General features: G+C 45.6%; 1 protein-coding gene and 1 long non-coding RNA gene across 2 annotated transcripts; one reads left to right on the forward strand and one right to left on the reverse strand.

The window, feature by feature from the left end:
• The first annotated feature begins 2,054 nt into the window (after nucleotides 1-2,054).
• LOC310713216 (lymphocyte antigen 6E-like) lies at nucleotides 2,055-12,597 on the forward strand. Its single transcript, XM_083517106.1, has 3 exons — nucleotides 2,055-2,215; nucleotides 9,218-9,337; nucleotides 11,198-12,597. The coding sequence occupies exons 1-3, from the start codon at nucleotides 2,164-2,166 to the stop codon at nucleotides 11,404-11,406; spliced, it is 381 nt and encodes a 126-aa protein (XP_083373232.1). The 5' UTR covers nucleotides 2,055-2,163; the 3' UTR covers nucleotides 11,407-12,597.
• Nucleotides 12,598-18,307: 5,710 nt separating this feature from the next.
• LOC310713663 lies at nucleotides 18,308-19,714 on the reverse strand. Its single transcript, XR_014529391.1, has 2 exons — nucleotides 19,162-19,714; nucleotides 18,308-18,709 (listed from the first exon to the last, which is right to left on the reverse strand). It is a non-coding gene; the product is annotated as an uncharacterized lncRNA (long non-coding RNA).
• Between the last annotated feature and the right edge of the window lie 1,494 nt (nucleotides 19,715-21,208).

Raw genomic sequence — 21,208 nt, forward strand, 5'->3', positions numbered from 1 at the left:
TTCCAATTTCCCTCCTCCCCAAGGCTGGGTATTCCATCTGCTTGTGTGGCATTTTGTTCCATTCTTTACTCAGAGCATTTGTACCCTGCTCTTCAGCCAAGCAGATTCCCCAGAACAGATTAAAAGGTAAAGGGACCCCTGACCATTAGGTCCAGTCGTGGCCGACTCTGGGGTTGCGGCGCTCATCTTGCTTTATTGGCCGAGGGAGCCAGCGTCCAGCTTCCGGGTCATGTGGCCAGCATGACTAAGCCGCTTCTGGTGAACCAGAGCAGCGCACGGAAACACCGTTTACCTTCCTGCCAGAGCGGTACCTATTTATCTACTTGCACTTTTATGTGCTTTCAAACTGCTAGGTTGGCAGGAACAGGGACCGAGCAACGGGAGCTCACCCCATTGCAGGGATTCGAACCACTGACCTTCTGATCGACAAGTCCTAGGCTCTGTGGTTTAACCCACAGCGCCACCCGTGTCCCTTCAGATTACATGCAACTGAAACAAGACAGTCAAGAACAGAGGTCGGCAAACTCAATCAGACGATGGGCCGGTCGACGTGCCGTCCACTGGAGAATGCGCGCTCTTTCGGGTCGGAGGAGCACCCATGCGCATGCGTCCATGCTATTTCGGGCGCTTCTCTGTCCCGCACACGCTATTTCTGGTGCACATCCAGGTCGGAGGAGTGCCAGTGTGCATGCGCACAGGCACCATCAACCCAGAAATTGGTATCCATGCTGCGCCACACCACAGTGCGCCACAGTGTGCTGCGCCTGTAAAAGCAGGTGGGGGCGGGGGTGGGAGGGGTTGCCATGGGCCGGTTAGACAAACCTCACAGACAGCTCCCAGCCCATGGGCCTTAGGTTGCCAACCCCTGGTCAAGAACGTCTACCACTTGGAAGATTGGGAATGGTTGTGGAAGAAAGGGGTTAAGTTTACTGCATGTATGGTTCTAAAGGAAAACATTATGAAAATTATGTATGTTGTTGTTGTTTAGTCATTTAGTCGTGTCCGACTCTTTGTGACTCCATGGACCAGAGCACACCAGGCACTTCTGTCTTCCACTACCTCCTGCAGTTTGGTCAAACTCATGCTGGTAGCTTTGAGAACACTGTCCAACTTCTCATGAGGTGGCCAAAGTCTTGGAGCCTCAACTTCAGGATCTGTCCTTCCAGTGAGCACTCCGGGCTGATTTCCTTCAGAATGGAGAGGTTGGATCTTCTTGCAGTCCATGGGACTCTCAACAGTCTCCTCCAGCACCAGAATTCAAAATTGCCTAAAAAAGATGTTAGATTGTTTTTGTATGCCACAACTGCAGCGAGAATTTTACTTGCCCAGAATTGGAAATCACAGGAAATACCAACAGTGGAAGATTGGCAGATGAAGATGTTGGTCTTTTTGGAGCCGGCCGAACTTACTGGAAGAATCTGCGATCAGAGAGAGGAGGAACATCAAGAAGAAAGGAAGAAATTTAAGGAATATTTAGAAAAATATAATAATATAACATTAGTGGAAATACTTGCAAGTACTACATTTGGTTTAGGATTAAATTATGTTGAATGGTGTAAGATGATGGATTGAGAATATTATGAAAAGAAAGGAAGTTAGTAATTTGAACAAGTTAATTTTATTAGAAAGTGGATATTGGAAAGTTGCTAAAATGAGATTTAATGAAAATCAGTTAGGAAGGATTTGAGGAAGTCACCCAATAATGGAATGCAATTTGGATTTTTAACTGTAAGAAGCTTTGAATGTATGTATGTTTTTTTTATTTGTTTGTTTGTTATTTTGTGTTGTGTTAAATTTGGAAAATTAATTTTAAAAATTGAAGGGGAAAAAAGGATGTCTACCACTGAGAGTTTCCAGGGATCTTCTGCAGGCAGATCTCCTGCTCCAGACCTCAAGCCTCTCCCCTTTGAGGTTGTCACCTACATGTGAACTCCTCCCTCTCTTTCTCTCTCTCTCCTGCATAATGATGAATTGCCTTTAGTGATCTCACAGGCCCACACCCATTCCCACACCGACCAACTCCTATGCTCATACCCTCCCCATCCTCAGCTTCTTGAACCCTAAAATTATGGTGACCATGGCAACAAAAGACAAACACCTCAGGGGTGTATATAACCATAGTGGCCAGCAGTCTGGGATACAGTTCCACAGATCACTGCAAAGATGAAGACTCTGCTGGTTGCCTTGCTGGTGGCGATCTTATGCGCCGGAAAAGGTAAGGCACATTTCTCACCTTTGTTTAGGCAAAGAGCTGCAGAAAAGGACGGGAGACTTGGAGACTCATAGAATCGCAAGACTGTAGGGTTGGGATGGATGCGAAGCACTATCTAGTCATCTAGCATAAGATGTAAGCATCAGAGCATTATAATCTCAGGGCTGTGGGTCTGAGCCCCACACTGGGTGGAAGCATTGCAGGGCACGATCCTAGATGACTAGATAATCCTCGTGGTCCTTCCAACTCTACAATTCTGCGATCTACAATCTAAAAGGGGGACTCTAATATAATGCTCAGACCAGTGACTAGTGTTTAATACTAAATGCCCCATTAAAAACCCCACGCCTAAGTTTCTAACACCACGGAGAGGTTTTTATTGAAGATTTATGAATGTTTAAGAGGAGCCCTGCTGGCTCATATCTATGATCCATTTGATCTATCATCCTGTTTCTGTTAGTTCCCAGCCAGATGTTTTCAGGAAAGAGGGCACGAAGGCAACAGCTGTTGTCCCACCTCAGCCAATGGCATCTTGAGGTATACTGCACTAACTCTGGAGGTTCCATTTGGCCAGTGGAATTGTAGAAATTAATTAGGCATTGGTGCAAAGAAGCTTTGTTTCCTCTTTTTTCGTCCCGTCTGTCTGATGGTGGAGGGTTTAGAGAGGGCAAGTCAGATGAGGGAAGGTGGAAGGGACTGTGTGAATGAAGGCTTGTGTGAGTAGCCTTTCAGAAACGTCTAAAAAGTGATGGGAGAAGAAGCGACCACATCCCACTCAAACAAAAGATATGCAATAGACTATTGGATTAAATAACAGAAAAGCAGGTTTAGGTTGTCCCTAGCCCAGCTGAATGTTGGAAGATTCTTATCCCTGCAGAAAAGTTTCCTAAGAAAGGTTGGCTCACCCAGACACGCTTCAGATACGCAGGGTGTACCTGTGGCAGGAACAAGTATCTGTCTAATGCGCCGTCATGCTCTCCCCTGCTCCTGCGCATAGAACATGTTACGTGATCTGACATTAGTGTACGGAAAGCTGTGTATATGAACAATCTGCCTAGGCGTTCCAGCCACCCTGCGGGTTTTTTTGCATCAGGAAGATTGTAAGGGTGGACAATTCACATACAGGTATGGCTCTCTGTCTGTGGATGTTGAACGGCACGCATTTTGCACAGTGTGCCGAAAAGTTGCGCAGGAGAATGAAATTTCTCAGGACACACAGAGCCTTCATGCTGGGCCCTTTAGGAGGAAAATGGGGAAAATTAGGGATGTGATATTTTTGGATAATATGTTTTATTAAATTTCTAATAAATTATTAAAAAAATATATTTGAGGTCCCATCCTCCAAATTACAATCCAATAGGATTGTAAGACTATAGCTGGGAAGGGGTGGGGACACACAAGGGGACTAGATTGAAACCAAACAAACAGTAAACAAAGGAAGAGATTTGGCTTGAAAAACTGCCCCTCTGGGCTTCCTGTTTTCTGGGCACCAGGGGGTGGACCCCTCTCCCAACGCCACAGCAGACAGACAGACAGAGATAATCGGATAATGATGAGGGAATTGCATTTTCTGCCTTTCTCTTTGGTTGCAAGAGGAATCTGGCTCTCACCCGGTGTTTGGCTGTCCGGCACTCGCTTCCCCATGGCATGCGAGTACAGACAAAGGCACTGGGTGCATGGAACACTCTGGCTGCCACGACCCCCTGATCCCATTCCTGGAAGCACAGGTTATCCTACTAATTGGGTTTTTAAAATTGGAGTAAACCACAGGCACATGATAGAGATGATGAGATAAGAAACTGCGAAAACAACCCAGCTACAAGGATTTTAAAAGTTTGGCTTGAGAGGGGATTTCATTCGGTGAAAGAGACAAGGGGCACACGGTTTGCTTATACAGTGGTGCCCCGCAAGACGAATGCCTCGCAAGACGGAAAACTCGCTAGACGAAAGAGTTTTCCGTTTTGGAGGTGCTTCGCAAAACGAATTTCCTATGGGCTTGCTTCGCAAGACGACAATGGCTTGTGAGTTCCTGCTGGTTTTTCCCCCTCCCCCCCTTTTTCTAAGCCGCTAAGCCGCTTATCAGCTGATCCGATCAGCAGATAAGCCGCTAAAAGCCGCTAATAGCGCTAATAGCGCTAATAGCGCTAATCCGCTAATCCTTCAATGGGCTTGCTTCGCAAGACAAAAAAACCGCTAGACGAAGAGAATCACAGAATGGATTCTTTTCGTCTTGCGAGGCACCACTGTATTAAAGTTCTTCTCTACATTTATGATATGGCAACCCTCCTAGGAATACAAGTTAAAAAACCCCACATCTGTAAGCAAGGATAGAAGAAATTGGAATATAAATATTTAACAAAACTGGAACTGCGTGTGTGGGAGAAAGGAACTGAGAGAGAAGGGGGGGGGGAACATTACGCTTTGAAAATATGGAGCAAAGTTTCCCCTAACATCTGTTATCCACAAAAGAATGCTTTTTAAGATAAGGATAACTGGCCATAAATCAGTGGCAGGGAAGAAAGGAGTCTACCAGCTGCAGGAATAGAAGCTACGTGAAGTCTGGATTCAGACCATTCTTTCTAGGCTGGAGAAATGGCGAAGATGGCTTGTTTACTGGGAGCCAAATCATGGGATGAAGCAATGCAGTGACTCTGGAAACTGTGAGATAACCGCTTCTCCCGAGGCGTGTCGGGAACCATCACCAGTTGTAGGAATGCAGGCTATAACATCATATATGGATAGGAAAATATCACAGGGTGTGGGAACTATCACATGCAGGAAAGAATAAGGATTACACTCACTTGAAACTTTATAAATTACCTAATATACCAACACAAATGAAACCCCAAGATTGTAGCTGTTATATAAGGGATTATTATATCTGAATGTAATGGAACTTATTAGGATTTTGGAAGGCAGAAAAAATGTAGAAGAATGAAGCCATCAAATCTAGCACATGGAGAGGCCAATTTGATTAAACTGTATAATTTGAATAATTGGCATTAATAATTGTATTAACTGGATAAAATTGGTATTGTTATAATGAGGCTGTTATTGGAAAATCAATGAAAACATATTTAGAAAAAGAAAAACCTCCCCTCCCTTTTGCCAACATGTCAGGGGCACAGGGCTGTGAAACAAACCATTGGTCATATTTGGCTTTGTGACGTCCATCACATTGCTTACAAGCTGTCACCAGGAAGCCTATTCAGAATGAAGGCAAAGTTTCCTGTCCTCACTCGGATTTGGCTTCCTTGGTCCATCGCAACTTCTCACAGAATCCTTCAGCTGCAGGGCGGTGCGAGATAAGGTCTAGGTGGCAGGTTGCCCCGTACATTTTAATAAAAGCCAGAAAGAATTACAAACTGTGAGCTGTAATCCTGTGGGAACTGAGGTGGGCAGAACCTTGCTCTGTGAACATGGCAATACTTGAGAATAAATATGCAATGAAGTGTGCTTTGTGGGAGCGGCCCGGCCTGTTTGTCTCCTACTTTTCTGCGGTTGTTCGCTGGGTGCGTAGAGCAGCCTTTGTGCTGGGTGGGGCTGATGATAGACATAGTACAAAACATCTGGAAGGCACCAGGCTGGAAAAGCCTGCTTTGCTTTATTATTATAATTCTTATAATCATTGTTGCTATAATAATAATAATAATATAATAATAATAACAATAATTTATTATTTATACCCCGCCCATCTGGCTGAGTCTCCCCAGCCACTCTGGGTGGCTGCCAATCAAGTATTAAAAACAATACAGCGTTAAATATTAAAAACTTCCCTGAACAGGGCTGCCTTCAGATGTCTTTTAAAGATAGGATAGCTACTTATTTCCTTCACATCTGAAGGGAGGGCATTCCACAGGGTGGGCGCCACTACCGAGAAGGCCCTGTGTCTGGTTCCCTGTAACCTCACTTCTCGCAATGAGGGAACCTCCAGAAGGCCCTTGGCGCTGGACCTCAGTGTCCGGGCTGAACGATGGGGGTGGAGACGCTCCTTCAGGTATACTGGACCGAGGCCGTTTAGGGCTTTAAAGGTCAGCACCAAAACTTCGAATTGTGCTTGGAAATGTACTGGGAGCCAATGAAGAGCTCTCAGAACCGGTGTTATGTGGTCCCGGCGGCCACTCCCAGACACAAGACTAGCTGCCGCATTCTGGATTAATTGCAGTTTCTGGGTCACCTTCAAAGGTAGCCCCATTTAGAGCACGTTGCAGTAGTCCAAGCGGGAGATAACTAGAGCATGCACCACTCTGGGGAGACAGTCCGTGGGCAGAGAGGGTCTCATCCTGCATACCAGATGGAGCTGGTAGACAGCTGCCCTGGACACAGAATTAACCTGCACCTCCATGGACAGCTGTGAGTCCAAAATGACTCCCAGGATGCGCACCTGGTCCTTCAGAGGCACAGTTACACCATTCAGGACCAGGGAATCCCCCACACCCGCCCTATTATAATAATGATTGGAAGCCTTCGGAAATCAAATATTTCCATTTGCAAGTCAATTCAACACTGGCCATTTTGTATTTCAGCAGAATCTTGGCTAGGTTGCAAATTAATGGATCACTTTACCCAGCCAGATGGGTGGGGTATAAGTAATAAAACTATTAAAATTATTGCTGTCATTTTTCCTGACTAAGGACAATCCCCCAACCCTTTTTGTCTCCTAGTCCTGCTCTTTTGCTAGGAGGTGTGTTGTGTGCAAGTCCCAGCAACAGAGGTGTTGCCAGTGAAACTGCTCTGCCTTGAGGGCATCTCAGTGGGCTGTCTGTTTGCCAAATTGCTTGGCATCTTACCACCAAGAGGTTGCAACGCCCATGCCGTAATTTGCGCTTAATGAAGGCTTTGGAGATGTGCAGAGCAGAATGTCAACAAGGTCCTTATCTATGCATCTAGATTTCCACAGCGCATTGCATAGAACCCTACAATATGCACCTCTAAGGCTGGTGGCTGGAGGAATCCCAGAATCGTAGACTTGGGACCCAATGGGTTATCTAGTCCAACCCCCTGCAATGCGGGAATACCAGCGAAAGAATCCCTGACAGGTGACCACACAACCTCTGTTGAAAAAGGAAGGAGAGTCTACCACCTTCTAGCTCAGGGGTCAGCAACCTTTTCCAGCCGTGAGCCGGTCTACCGTCTCTCAGACCATGTGGTGGGCCAGACTATATGTTTTTTTTGGGGAAATAAACAAATTCCTATGCCCCACAAATAACCTGAAGGAGCGTCTCCACCTCCATCATTCTGCCTGGACACTGAGGTCCAGCCCTGATGGCCTTCTGGCGGTTCCCTTGCTGCAAGAAGCCAAGTTACAGGGAACCAGGCAGAGGGCCTTCTCGGCGGTGGCGCCCACCCTGTGGAACGCCCTCCCACCAGATGTCAAAGAGAAAAATAACTACCAAACTTTTAGAAGACATCTAAAGGCAGCCCTGTTTAGGGAAGCTTTTAATGTTTAATAGGTTATTGTATTTTGCTGTTTTGTTGGAAGCCGCCCAGAGTGGCTGGGGAAACCCAGCCAGGTGGGCGGGGTACAAATAATAAATTATTATTATTATTATTATTATTATTATTATTATTATTATTATTATTATTACCCAGAGATGCATTTTAAATAAAAGCACACATTCTACTCATGTAAAAACACACCGATTCCCAGACCGTCCGTGGGCTGGATTGAGAAGGCGATTGGGCCGGATCTGTCCCCGGGCCTTAGGTTGCCTACCCCTGATCTAGCTCTTATTATGATTTCACACTCTTTAGTTAAAACATTCCTGCTTTCGAGTAGCTGGGGAAACCCAGCAAGATGGGCTGGGTATAAATTATAAAATAATAATAATAATAATAATAATAATAATTATTATTATTATTATTATTATTATTATTATTATTATTATTATTAGGCAAGCAGTTGACCTGATTTCTCATTGATGCTTCTTAGTGTGTTGTGGTTTTCATGGCCTGCTCAGAGGTAAACTCTGGTCTTAATAGCCTCATTCAGAACCTCCTCCTTGGAAGGAAATGTGCTTTGCGCTACTTACTTCAAAATGTGTTGAGCCAGTCCAGCTCTGTTTGGGGGGCCCCTTGTGTTAGAAGTAAAAATCCTGCTCCTTATGGGGCAACCCAGTCAGATGGGTGGGGTACAAATTATAACAGTCATAATCACTGTGGTCTAAACCACTGAGCTTGCTGATCAGAAGGTCGGCGGTTCGAATCCCTGCGACGGGATGAGCTCCTGTTGCTTTGTCCCAGCTCCTGCCAACCTAGCAGTTCGAAAGCATGCAAAAAAAAGTGCAAGTAGATAAATAGGTTCCCCTCCGGCGGGAAGGTAAACGGCATTTCCATGCGCTGCTCTGGTTTCAGTGTTCCGTTGTGCCAGAAGCGGTTTAGTCCTGCTGGCCACATGACCCAGGAAAACTGTCTGTGGACAAACGCCGGCTCACTCGGCCTGTAAAGCGAGATGAGCGCCGCAACCCCAGAGTCGTTCGCGACTGGACTTAACTGTTAGGAGTCCTTTACCATAATAATATTCAAACAGTCCTCTAACCAGGAAACACCTGCCCCAATAGAACAGTCTGAATTTGGTCTCTGGAAGATCTTCATCCTCTGGTTTGGGTGAACTTCAGGATTCAGAATGTGGGAGCAACCACTTCTCCATAGGACCTTGAGAAAAACACCTGGGCATTCTGTCCGATGAGGATCTCTCAGCTAATTTTGGAGGTATCCATACCTCAAAGGTGCCAATGTGGAACCTGTGGTCTTCCAGATGTTGAATGACAGCTCCTGCTATCTCTGATCTATGACTACGCTGGCTGGGGCTGATGGGAGTTGAGGCGAAACAGTATCTGGAAGAGCAAAGTGTTCCTCGCTCCCTGCTCTAAGGAGTGTTGCTTTGCCCCAAGGTGCTCACAGCCTTGAAGGTCACAGCCAGACTGAGACAAACGTTGATTGACGTTCACCTGGGAGAGAGATGCCTTTGCTTGACTTTTGCTTCTCTCTTTTCTTTCCGCACAGCCCACGCCTTTTTTTGCTACAGGTGCGAAAACGAGCCTTCCAACTGGAACTGTATGAAGGCAGTTAAGTGCGCAGAACAGGACCAGTTCTGTACCACCATCACTTCCACTTCAGGATCGGGTAGGTAGCAAACCTTTATTATATTCTCTCTGAAGCTACAGTTGCTGAGCGTGAGGTGAAACCCTATCCCTCAAGGTCGCTCGCTAGCCAAGGGCACTGGCAGTATGACAGATCACTCTTCTTCCTAGGCTGGGTGAAAAAAGGGAGAAAACAGGTTACTGACTGGGACAGAGTGGCGTTTGCAGCTATTGTTAAAGTTGCAAAAAACAAAGAGCAGGGGACTGAGGGAGGGAGGAATTTTTGTAACAACATTGGGATATCAGCTCCGCTCAAGGCATGACGGATAGCAGCAGCAACCGAGAAAAGACAGCCACAACATTTTACAAAGACAGGAAGAAAGAATAGGGACAGAATAAATGTCACACACAGGAAAAGCAATGATGTACTAGTATGAGGTCTTCACTTATAAATCATTGAATGTGTTAACACAAATAGAAGGTCTATATATTGCAGCTGTTGCATAAGGGATTACTAACGCCCTCCCACCAGATGTCAAAGAGAACAACATTTACCAGACATTTAGAAGACATCTGAAGGCAGTCCTGTTTAGGGAAGCTTTTAATGTTTGACGGACTACTGTATTTTAATATTTTGTTGGAAGCCGCCCAGAGTGGCTGGGGAAACCCAGCCAGATGGGTGGGGTGTGAATAAATGATGATGATGATGATGATGATGATAACTGGAATGTAAGTGAAATCATTAAGATTTTGGAACACAGAAACAAAGTAAATAATCAAACCATCAATTCTAGCATGCGGGGGGGGGGGGGCACCTAAATTATATAATTTGGCATTTGTATGATTTGTATTAGGAATTGTATTATAATCTGGCAATGTTATAATGAGGCTATTATTGGATTATTGTAATTGGAAAACTATTAAAAATTATAACCAAAAAGAAAGAAAGCTAGCTGTCACCTATAGCCCATCTGCAAGCTCCGAACCCAGCTCCCATTGCTCTGTCCCAGCTCCTGCAAACCTAGCAGTTCGAAAGCACACCAGCGCAAGTAGATTAATAGGTACTGCTGCGACGGGAAGGTAAACGGGGTTTCTGTGCGCTCTGGTTTCCATCACGGTGTCCTGTTGTGCCAGAAGCGGTTTAGTCCTGCTGGCCACATGACCCGGAAAGCTGTCTGTGGACAAACACTGGCTCCCTTGGCCTGAAAGCAAGATGAGCGCTGCAACCCCCTAGTTGTCTTTGAGTGGACTTAACCATCCAGGGGTCCTTTACCTTTTACCTAGTAAAAGGGGACCCCTGACCATTAGGTCCAGTCGTGGCCGAATCTGGGGTTGCGGCGCTCATCTTGCTTTATTGGCTGAGGGAACCGGTTTACTGCTTCCGGGTCATGTGGCCAGCATGACTAAGCCACTTCTGGCGAACCAGAGCAGCGCACGGAAATGCCGTTTACCTTCCCGCCGGAGTGGTACCTATTTATGTACTTGCACTTTGATGTGCTTTTGAACTGCTAGGTTGGTAGGAGCAGGGACCAAGCAACGGGAGCTCACCCCGTCGTGGGGATTTGAACCGCCGACCTTCTGATCGGCAAGTCCTAGGCTCTGTGGCTTAACCCACAGTGCCACGCGCCAAATAAGCAAATAAAATCCCCAAACGACAGTTTGAAATGTCGTGACTTAAAACTCAGGGAGCATCCTCACGGTCTTTATTTTAACGATGGTCTCCAGACATTTTGCTGGGCGTGGAAAGACCGAGCAACGGGAGCTCCCCCTGTTGCGGGGATTTGAACCGCCGACCTTCTGATTGGCAAGTCCCAGGCTCTGTGGTTTAAACCACAGTGCCAACCACGTCCCTTACCTTTTACCTACCCGTGTATAATCGCCCCCTTTCATTCCTGTCCTCCAGGCAAGAATGCCGTGTACCAGCTTAGCAAGAGATGCACTCCTACCTGCACGGAGAACTTCATCGACACAGGCCTGACGAGTGTTTCGACCAAGTGTTGCAGCCATTCCCTCTGCAATATCAGCGGGGCCACCAGTGTCAAAACCAGCGGCCTGCTGATGGCCGTGGGCGTCCTGGCCAGTTTCTTCTACATCTTCCAATCCCTCTTGTGAGGAGGCTCTGCGGAGCAAAGGTCACAGTTCTCCTATCCAAAACTGTCAAATGTCGCTCCCCTTTCCCTTGTTCGAGATCAAGAATCCCGTCGTGGACAGCAAACACCACCCCACGGAAGCATCGCGGAAGAGCTTGCTCACCTGGATCGTTGCCCTGAATGCTAAAATTCCTGACTTCTTGCTTGGTATTGCAGAGTGTGGAGTTCTCTCCACCTGCCCAGAAACCTCTCGCCCCTTTTTGGTGCTGCAAGGCACCATCTTCTCCTCCCCAGTCCCTCAACAAAGAAGCTGATGAGTCTTCTCCTCCATTTGGCCCCCCCCAAAAGCCTCAGGTCATTCCCAGACAACACGTTTTCCGACTGGCTTGCACAGAGTTTGGTTTGCACAACCTTTGCCATTCCCAGACAACCCACGTGCAAAATCAGTTTGCACAAAGTTTCGGAGGAAGTTAAATAATATCAGGTGTTTGCTAAGCGTTTGTGGTGCAGGGGAGATCACAAGAAATTGCATCAAGCTAATGCCATCTCATACGTTCCTTTATCATTCCCCATTGCTTCCCTTACTGCAGGGAGTCCCAAGGGGGGCAGATTGGTTGCACAAACCGATTTTTATTTTTCTGCGGAGTTTTCTTTTATGTTAGAAGAGCAAAAGGCTGGAAGAGCCACAGGTCTTGGTGAGCTCAGAGCAGGTCTGCAGCACCGGCTCAAGCTGGTTCCACGATCACCTTTCCTAATTTCCCCAGGCATTCAAAGAAGTCTATTTTTTAAAAAATGTTTGTATGTATTTTGGGTGGTGGTTGCTAGAGATCTCTAATTTAAAAACAAAAACAGAGGCTGTGCCATGCTACAGTTCCTGGGGATTTCATTAGAACTGAGATCTTTTGATCTTAAAAAATCTAACAAATAAATTAAATAAAAATAAACCAGCCTGATAGTAACTGGACCAGGCCAGCCCCATCGATTGGCTGGGCACAAGATCAGAAGCTGGGATTGGCATTTGTCGGGTGGGGAGAAGGCAGAAGCAAAGGGAGCCATCAGCTGATGGAGGTGGAAGGTACATGCACCAAACAGGATGTTTTTAAAAGTCTCTCCCACTTTGCACCTTCCTCCACATTTGATGCTCTGTTCTGCTCTTTCGCGCCTGTGATTTGTAAAGCTGGAGCGCATGTTAATAAAGTTTTGCCATTTAAGATCTGCAGCCTCAGTCGTCATTGATTTTCTGTTTCAGTAGACATGACAATGTTATAAACCGAAGAATAGAATTGGGTTATTGGGTTATTGCTTTTGGTCTTGTTGTGAACCAAAAATCTCCAAATGAATCTGAACTTCAGTGTCTAAAATCCCTGGTAGAGGACAAGGATCCTGAGATCACGTTAAAGGCAGCCAGATTCTGTGCAATTGCCATAAAACTTAGGGAACAAGCTGTGCTATCATAATGATTAAGGTTTTAAATGATAATTTTAGGTTATATGTTAATGACTAAGTTTTAATTTAATTTATATATTTTTAAACTGTTGCTATATCTAATTGCAAATTCAAATATATCCCTATCGTGTTTTGTGACTTCCTTGGTATTGTATGTGGGCTGGAACTGGTCTGTGACCGAAATAATAAATTCAAATATTCTGTTTCAGTAACCATGACAATATTATAAACTGAAGAATAGAATAATAGCATTGGGTTATTGGGTTATTGCTTTTGGTCTTGCTGTGAACCAGCCTGAGACCTCTGGACATAGGGTGGTGTATAAGTGGAATAAATAATAAATAATAAAAATAATTGCAGAGTTGGAAGGGATCCCCAAAGGTCATCTAGTCCAACCCCCTCCAATGAAGGAATCACAGCTAAAGAATCCCTGACAGATGGCCATCCAACCTCTGTTGAAAAAACTCCAGTGCAGGAGATTCCACGACCTGCTGAGGAAGTCCCTTCCACTGTGGAACAGTTCTCACTGCCCAGAAACTTCTTCCTAATGTTTAGTCGGAATCTCCTTTATTGTAATTCGAATCCGTGACTTGTGTCAGACGGCAGAGGAAACAACCCCACAGCAGGCTGCCAGGAATAGATAAGGCAAGGAAAAGTCCTTACCACCTGCTTTTTAATATTTCTGAGCCCTTTGCTCTCCTACTTTCTTTCTTTTTTAATTAATATTTTATTAAGTTTTATCAATAAATAATTCAGAAAAAAGTACAAAACAGAAAAGTACAAAATCACAAAATACAAAAATACAAACATTAAACACAAAAAGGGAAAGAAAAAAGAAAAAAAGAAACACATAAAAACAAAACTCCCTCTTTTTTAATTTCTCATCTTTAGTTAACTTATTTTCCTGACTTCCTCACGCCTCCCTTTTTTGTATCCCTTTTTAAAAATTGGTTCAGCAAATTCATATCCAATTTAGCTTATCTATTATCAATCCCATCTTACATTTTACCTTGTTGCTAGAACCCCTTCAGTTCATTTCAACGTCATCAGCATTCAAAAATTTTACAATGTTTCTGTGAATAAATTTTAAATTTCCTCCAATCTTCTTCCACAAGCTCTTCTCCCTGGTCTCGAATTCTGCCAGTCATTTCCGCCATTTCCATGTAGTCTATTAGTTGCATTTGCCATTCTTCCAAGGTGGGTACTTTGCTCTCCTACTTTCAAGGCTCGCCGGGTTTTGGGAGATGGAGGGTCTGGAATGCTTTCTAAAGACACTGTGTCCATCAGTTGTTGCCCTCCGGGAGGTTCCTCTTCCTTCTCCTGTTCTCCCATTATTTCCGAGCTTTCCCGTTGCCACTCCCACGGGCCCGACCTGCCTAAGGCTAAGAGGGCACTTGTGCCCGCCACCTCCCTCCGCGCCTGGCCCAACCCAGCCTCACCCCTTTGCCACGGCGCCGTTGCTGGAGGGAGGGAGGAAGGAAGATGGGGAAGGCCACGCCAGGATCGCAGGCTGGGAGCAGGCAGGCAGGCAGCCGTGGCTGCTGGTCTGTCTGTCTGGCATAGCTGTCAACCGTCCCTTATTTGGCAGGAAACTCCCTTATCCCAGCGCCATGTTCCGCTGCTGTCCCTTATTGATGATGTCCCTTAAATTTCCCGGGTTTCATGCTCGTCCGGCTTGGGAGGCAAGCAGCGGCTCGGGGTCCTCCGCCACGAGAGAGAGAGAGCGTGCGCACGAGCTGCCACGTCTCCGTCTCTCCCTTTTCCCCCTCAAGGGCGCGTCGTGAGGAGACAGGTGGCGGCGGGCGGGCAGGCAGCCCCTCTCTTGCGAGACTTTCGCCGCACTGCCAGGGGAAGCTGGAGGCAGCTGAGGAGGCAGCCTGAAGAAAGAGGAGGGGATGGGGAAGGATGCAGAAGGGAGGCGCTTCAGCGGCCACTGTGGCGCCGCAACCGCCTCATGCCGGGCTCGTGGGTGAGAGTCTCTCTTCCTCCGTCTCTCTCAGGCGGGAAAGGGGCGATGGAACTCCTCGCGCCAGGACGACGGCAGCCCCGGTGTGCATAAGCTAAGCAAAATCCCTCATTTGGGCTGCTGATTCCTTATTTTTGAGGCTGCTGGTCCCTTATTTTCCAATCTGTAAGTTGACAGCTATGCTGTCTGGGGTGGGGGCTTTCCCTCTCCTCCTGGCTGCCACCCCTCACCTGGTCTTAGGGCTGCCCCATCCTCCCCATTGCAGCAGCCCGGGAAGGAGCCAGCCAGCCAGCCAGCCAGTCAGCTGGGGAGCGTGCCCTGGCATGCGGGGTGGGAGGGGGGAAGAGGGAAGAGGGAAGGAGATGGCGAGACCCATGGGGATTTTTCTGTTCTGTCTCCCCCCAAAAAAGCTCAAAAACTTTGGGAAACTGCCCCCAAAAAGCTCAAAAACTTTGGGCACTTTGCGATAAATAAATGGGTTTTGGTTTGCAGTTTGGGCTCTTGGTCTTTTTTAAAATATATACCTATATATATATTCATTTTTCTTTTTCATTAATTACATACATCTCAATTTCTTAACATTTATTATATATTCCTCCCTCCCTCGCCTCCAGGGCTTCCCCCAACTTCCGCTTCTGGTTTGTTTCTCTTTTCACCCACTTTGCTACCTCCTAACAGAAAAAGTTATTAATAACATAACATCAAGCCTAAAAACCTAAAAAGAAAAGTAAATACACTATAATATTTCACTATTTTCTAAACATTTTCTAATACTAATAATGTGAATGTTTATTTAAATCCTGCCATCAAGTCTACTGACTTTCTCTGTTTCTGCAAATATAACATACCATATTTTTTGCTCTATAACACGCACCAGACCATAACACGCACATAGCTTTTAGAGGAGGAAAACAAGAAAAAAAAAATATTCTAAACGAAACAGTGGATGTATGATTTTTGTGGTTCATGCTGTGGCCACAGACATGTGATCTGACAGTGAGTTTGGAGTAGCCCAATGCAAAAATCCTGAGGATCCATGTGGATCCATGCTTTGTAACCACGTTTTTGCACCACTGTGGCCCCAGGCCACAGTGGGTGCATGATTTTTTTGGTGCAAGATGTAGCCATGGACATGCTATGTGATCTGATGGTGAATTTGGGGTGACCCAGTGCTCCATAACACGCACAGACATTTCCCCTTACTTTCCTCCAGTTGGAGGAAAAAAGTGAGTGTTATGGTGCAAAAAATACGGTAAATGGTTCCCATTCTTTTTCAAAGTCTCTGTTGTCTTTTTCTCTTAATCTGTCGTTTTTGCCAGTTCTGCATAGTTCATCAACTTCTCTTGCCATTGTTCTTTAGTTGGTATTTCTCTAGTCTTCCAATTTTGTGCAATCAACATTCTTGCTGCTGTAGTGGCATACATAAATAAAGTCCTCATTTCTTTTGGTATGTCTTGGCCTGAAATACCTAGCCAAAAATGGGTTTTGGTTTGCAGTTTGGGCACTCGTTCTTTAAAAGGTTCGCCACCACTGGCTTAACAGATCAGCATATTTGTGCTTGGGTGGGGCTGGGAATAGTCTGGCCCCTGGGCCGTGGGGAAAAAACTTTATAGTCCTTATGTAGCCCTCATACCAGGGATGGAGAACCTAAAGTCCTCCAAATATTGCTGGGCGACATCTGAGCTAGCGTGGCAATGGGTACGGATGATGGGAGATGTAGTCAGCAACATCTGAATGGTCGAAGGCTCCTCGGTCCTAACTTTTACCAGCAAATTGCGAGCAGTCATGGAGCAGAGTAAAAAAATAAGGCTTGGATGGCAAGTATCTAGGATCTAGTCCCCAAATCGATTCCAGATTAGCTTGGGGTATAGGGAGCCAATCTCCCCGCAACCAAAGGTGGCCATATATCAGAAATCAATATCAGTGTGAATGAAATATACTCGGAGTCGAGAGTGGATTTCATGCTTTTTATTCAGCTTATAGTAGTGAGGAATGAAAGCTCCTCCAGAATGTCTGCTTTATATACATTATTTACACAATGGGCCCCACATGATTGGCTAATTCCGGGATTCTCCTGTAGGCCAATCAGGTTGCGGATTCACTTCCACCTGGAGTTGGATTGGGTGGCTCCTTTGGACCAATCAGACTGCTGCATTCTGGGTCTTATTATTCCAGGACCAATCAGACTTCTGCATTCTGAATCCAATTGTTCTAGGACCAATCAGACTGCTGCCTTTTGGATCCTATTCACCTCAGTACATAACATTTGATATCCCGCCTTTCACTCCCTTTAAGGAATCTCAAAGCGGATCACATTCTCCTTTCCCTTCCTCCCCCACAACAGACACTCTGTGAGGTGAGAGGGGCTGAGAGACTTCAGAGAAGTGTGACTGGCCCAAGGTCACCCAGCAGCTGCATGTGGAGGAGCGGGGAAGTGAACCCGGTTCCCCAGATTACGAGTCCACCGCTCTTAACCACTACACCACACTGGCTCTCAGTGGACTTTCCGTGACTGCGGAGAAACAGACTGTTTTTACGTATTATTAGATCCAGTTTCACATGGATCTGTGTGCTCGAATGAGAACCAGAGAGTCCCTCCCCCAACGTCATTATTTCTGAGAATTATTGAATAAATATGAAAATAAATTTAATGCCTCCTTTTTTTTTTGCAAGTAAATTTTTATTCAGAATTTGTAAAGGAAAAAAGAAAAAAGAACAAACAGATACAAAAATAAACATTTTAACATAAATTATTCATCCTATTTTCATGCTATACAAAAAGTAAGCGTACAATCATACAAAAAAAATAATATAAACATTAGGCTCTACTTAGCCTTTGACTTCCCTTCACCCTTTTGGTAAGTATCAAATAAATCCCAAATTGCATAATTAGTTTATTAAAGTTTATAATTATTAGCTGATAAAGTATTTCTAATACCGCCAGTTCCTCCTATATATCCGTTCCAATATATTTCCAAAATTTACTCCAATTTTTTTGAAATTTCTGGTCGTCTTGGTCTCGTATTCTGCCTGTTAATCTATCTAGCTCGGCATAGTTAATCATTTTGACCTGCCAGTCACTTACGTTATGTATAGTTTCTGTTTTCCAGTTTTGTGCCAGCATAATTCTTGCGGCTGTGGTGGCATAGAGAAATATTTTTTTATCTTCATTTTTTATTTCCTTACCCATAATTCCCAGCAAGAAGGCCTCAGGTCTTTTGGGGAAAGTATATTTAAAAACTTTTTTAAGTTTATTATAAATTGCTTCCCAAAAAACCTTCACCTTGTTGCATTGCCACCACATATGGTAGAGGTCTCTCTCCACTTCACCACATTTCCAGCATGCCTCCTACAAGTAGCGAAGCGTCTCCTCCAGACTGGGGATTTTCAGTTGGTATATTTTCTGTAACATCTCATTGACCCACGAACTACTGCATTACTGCCATTTGCACATCATTGTGTTTTATTGTTTTTATTGTTTATTGTTTATTTTTTATTGTGTTTTATTGTGTTTTCTGCAGTGCTTCCCCCAGGGTTGTTTCACGATTGCCACCTGCCAGGGCACTTTTGTAGGTGAGAACAACAAAAGCGGCACAAGCTTTGCAGTGTGGAAAGTTACAGGATGTCAGCAGAAAGTTGCGGGGCAAGTGCAGATTGGAAATGAAGTGGCACGTCCACCCCAAAATTGTTGCAAGCGCACTCAGTATTTAAGGACAGATCCTGTTGATATAGAAAAAAATAGGGGTGGTTGGCTTTTGCTGCCCAACTCCCCAAGGGACTGTGTTACAGAAATTACGGGGGGGGGGACATCTTTAAAGTTGTTAAATGTTACAAATATTATGCATAAATGTATCCTTTTGACTTGACAGCTCAGGGAAGTTACCTAGCTTTAAAAATAATATAAAATCAACTCCTTTGACAGTTTCCTTCATTCCAAAGCTATTTTTCCCCTTGAAAAGGGACTCCAGGAAGTTCCCAGAGGTGACAATTGCTGAGCTGGTTGTTGGCCAAGGAAAGCCTAATCCCACCACCAGACTTGCAAAGGGGTCCAGACATGCAAAGGAAGTTCTATTGTACTTTTGGGTAGTGGGACTTCAGAGGTGTTTCCCTACGCTAATCTCATACCTGGGTCTTGCCCTCCCATGTCTGCTTATGCTAATCTTGTACCAAGGACTTGTCTGGACATGTTTGCCAAGGTTAAACTAGTGTAACCCCTGCCTACCCCTCCCCTTTTGTGACATGTCAGTGATGTAGCAATGATGCTATACGAACTGTATTCTGGGATATGGTGGGAAAGATTTAGAAGTCCTTGTCACCCCATCCTCGGGGTTCAAAATTCCTCTTTGAACCTGTTGCGCAATAAACTTTGGTCTACAGCTATTTGCTCCGGTCGGTGGCTGGACTCCTTCCTTTATTCTGTAGGGACCTGTGGGCTCTGCCCGATGAGCTGGGTGACTGAGCAGCCTCGCACCTAGATTTTTCCATAACAGACTGAGTCCCCTAAGTCCACAATCAGTCAGAGATAAAGGGATGGAGGCAGGATGCAGTGAAAGCAAGGCAGATCTTTATTTTTCTGTTGCAACAGAGTTCCTTTGCCTCTTAGCAAGGAGGGAAGACAGACCCGGAACCCAGAAGAAACATCTCTTTTAAGGGTTTTGCATTTTGGAAGTGGAGTAGAAGCACATCTAAAACAGTCAGAAATTACATCACACAGAAGTTGGGGTTACTGTGGCTCAGGCTGGCCAAGGTGTGAGACTCCTGAGGATTTAGCAAGTTTTACATTGTTCCAGACACAGTTTACACAAAACATTAGCATTTGATAAGACAATTGGGATGCCCGTCAGACATCCCTCAATGCAGAGCATCTGGGCAAACAATGACAGTTAATACGAAGGAGGTTCATAGATATAGGAGAGGAAATCCTATATCCTCATCAATAGGAGTATAGCATCTAGATCAAGGGAAGTAATAGTGCCACTGTATTCTGCTCTGGTCAGACCTCACCTGGAGTACTGTGTCCAGTTCTGGGCACCACAATTCAAGAAGGACACTGACAAACTGGAACGTGTCCAGAGGAGGGCAACCAAAATGGTCAAAGGCCTGGAAACGATGCCTTATGAGGAACGGCTAAGGGAGCTGGGCATGTTTAGCCTGGAGAAGAGGAGGTTAGGGGGTGATATGATAGCCATGTTCAAATATATAAAAGGATGTCACAAAGAGGAGGGAGAAAGGTTGTTTTCTGCTGCTCCAGAGAAGCGGACACGGAGCAATGGATCCAAACTACAAGAAAGAAGATTCCACCTAAACATTAGGAAGAACTTCCTGACAGTAATTGCTGTTCAACAGTGGAATTTGCTGCCAAGGAGTGTGGTGGAGTCTCCTACTTTGGAGGTCTTTAAGCAGAGGCTTGACAACCATATGTCAGGAGTGCTCTGATGGTGTTTCCTGCTTGGCAGGGGGTTGGACTCGATGGCCCTTGTGGTCTCTTCCAACTCTAGGATTCTAGGATTCTATGATTCTATGAAATCCTTCAGGGACTTCCCCTGATTGCTCTCTGCCTACCTGCTCTCAGGCAAGGGGGATTAAGGAGGCAGAGGAAATATTGAGAGCCAAGATGGCTTTGGATTGCTCTCCTATACTATTTTAGACGTATGGTTTACTGTACGTATGTGTGTTTACCTTGTGCAGTTATCAGCATTTATTCTATATTCAAGGCCTTAGAATCCCTATAACAATGTATAAGCCCCTTGCCAGGTACCATCACTGACTACAAACCATCATGAATCCACAATATATCCGCTCCACTTTCCCGTGGGGAGGAGTTGCGATGCACCGCGTGGCCACCCACTTACCACCGGGGGTGGGGGAATTTGTCCCCCATTGCCTTGGGGAGGCGTGGCCGGGACCGTTGAAACCAAGGAGTGAGCTGGAGGGCTTCCTCTTTGGCTTGCTTCCTCAATCACCCTCCCTCCCTCCCTCCCTATTTTGCAGGTTTTAGGCACTGGCCTTGCTATGGACCTTGGTTGGTCACCTTGATTGTCCAAGGGGCCTGGTAGGAATTTTTCCCACTTGGCAAATTGGCACTGGCCATTTGGTTTTCGCCTCCCTCGTAGCAATCGTCACAACTTTGTTAGGGTTGCGGTTAGGCGTTCTTTGACCTTGTGATGGGGGAGGGGAGGTGTGGCCATCACCTGCCCCTCCAAACTTAAGGGTATTCCATTAAAGGAATCTGGGGGTGTAGATCTTGTCCGAAGCCCGGGTTGGGGGCTAGGGCCATGATATGACCCCGACAGGAACACCAGGGGGAGCTTGAGTTGGTCTGCATCGACGGGGCTCCTCCTTCTGGTGGTTTACCCTTACTGGACTCCCTGCACAACAGGCAGGAGTCGGATATAGTGGGGTCCAATCAATG

The sequence above is a fragment of the Podarcis liolepis genome, assembly GCF_965112155.1.
Source record: "Podarcis liolepis genome assembly, chromosome: 8".
NCBI lineage: Eukaryota > Metazoa > Chordata > Lepidosauria > Squamata > Lacertidae > Podarcis > Podarcis liolepis.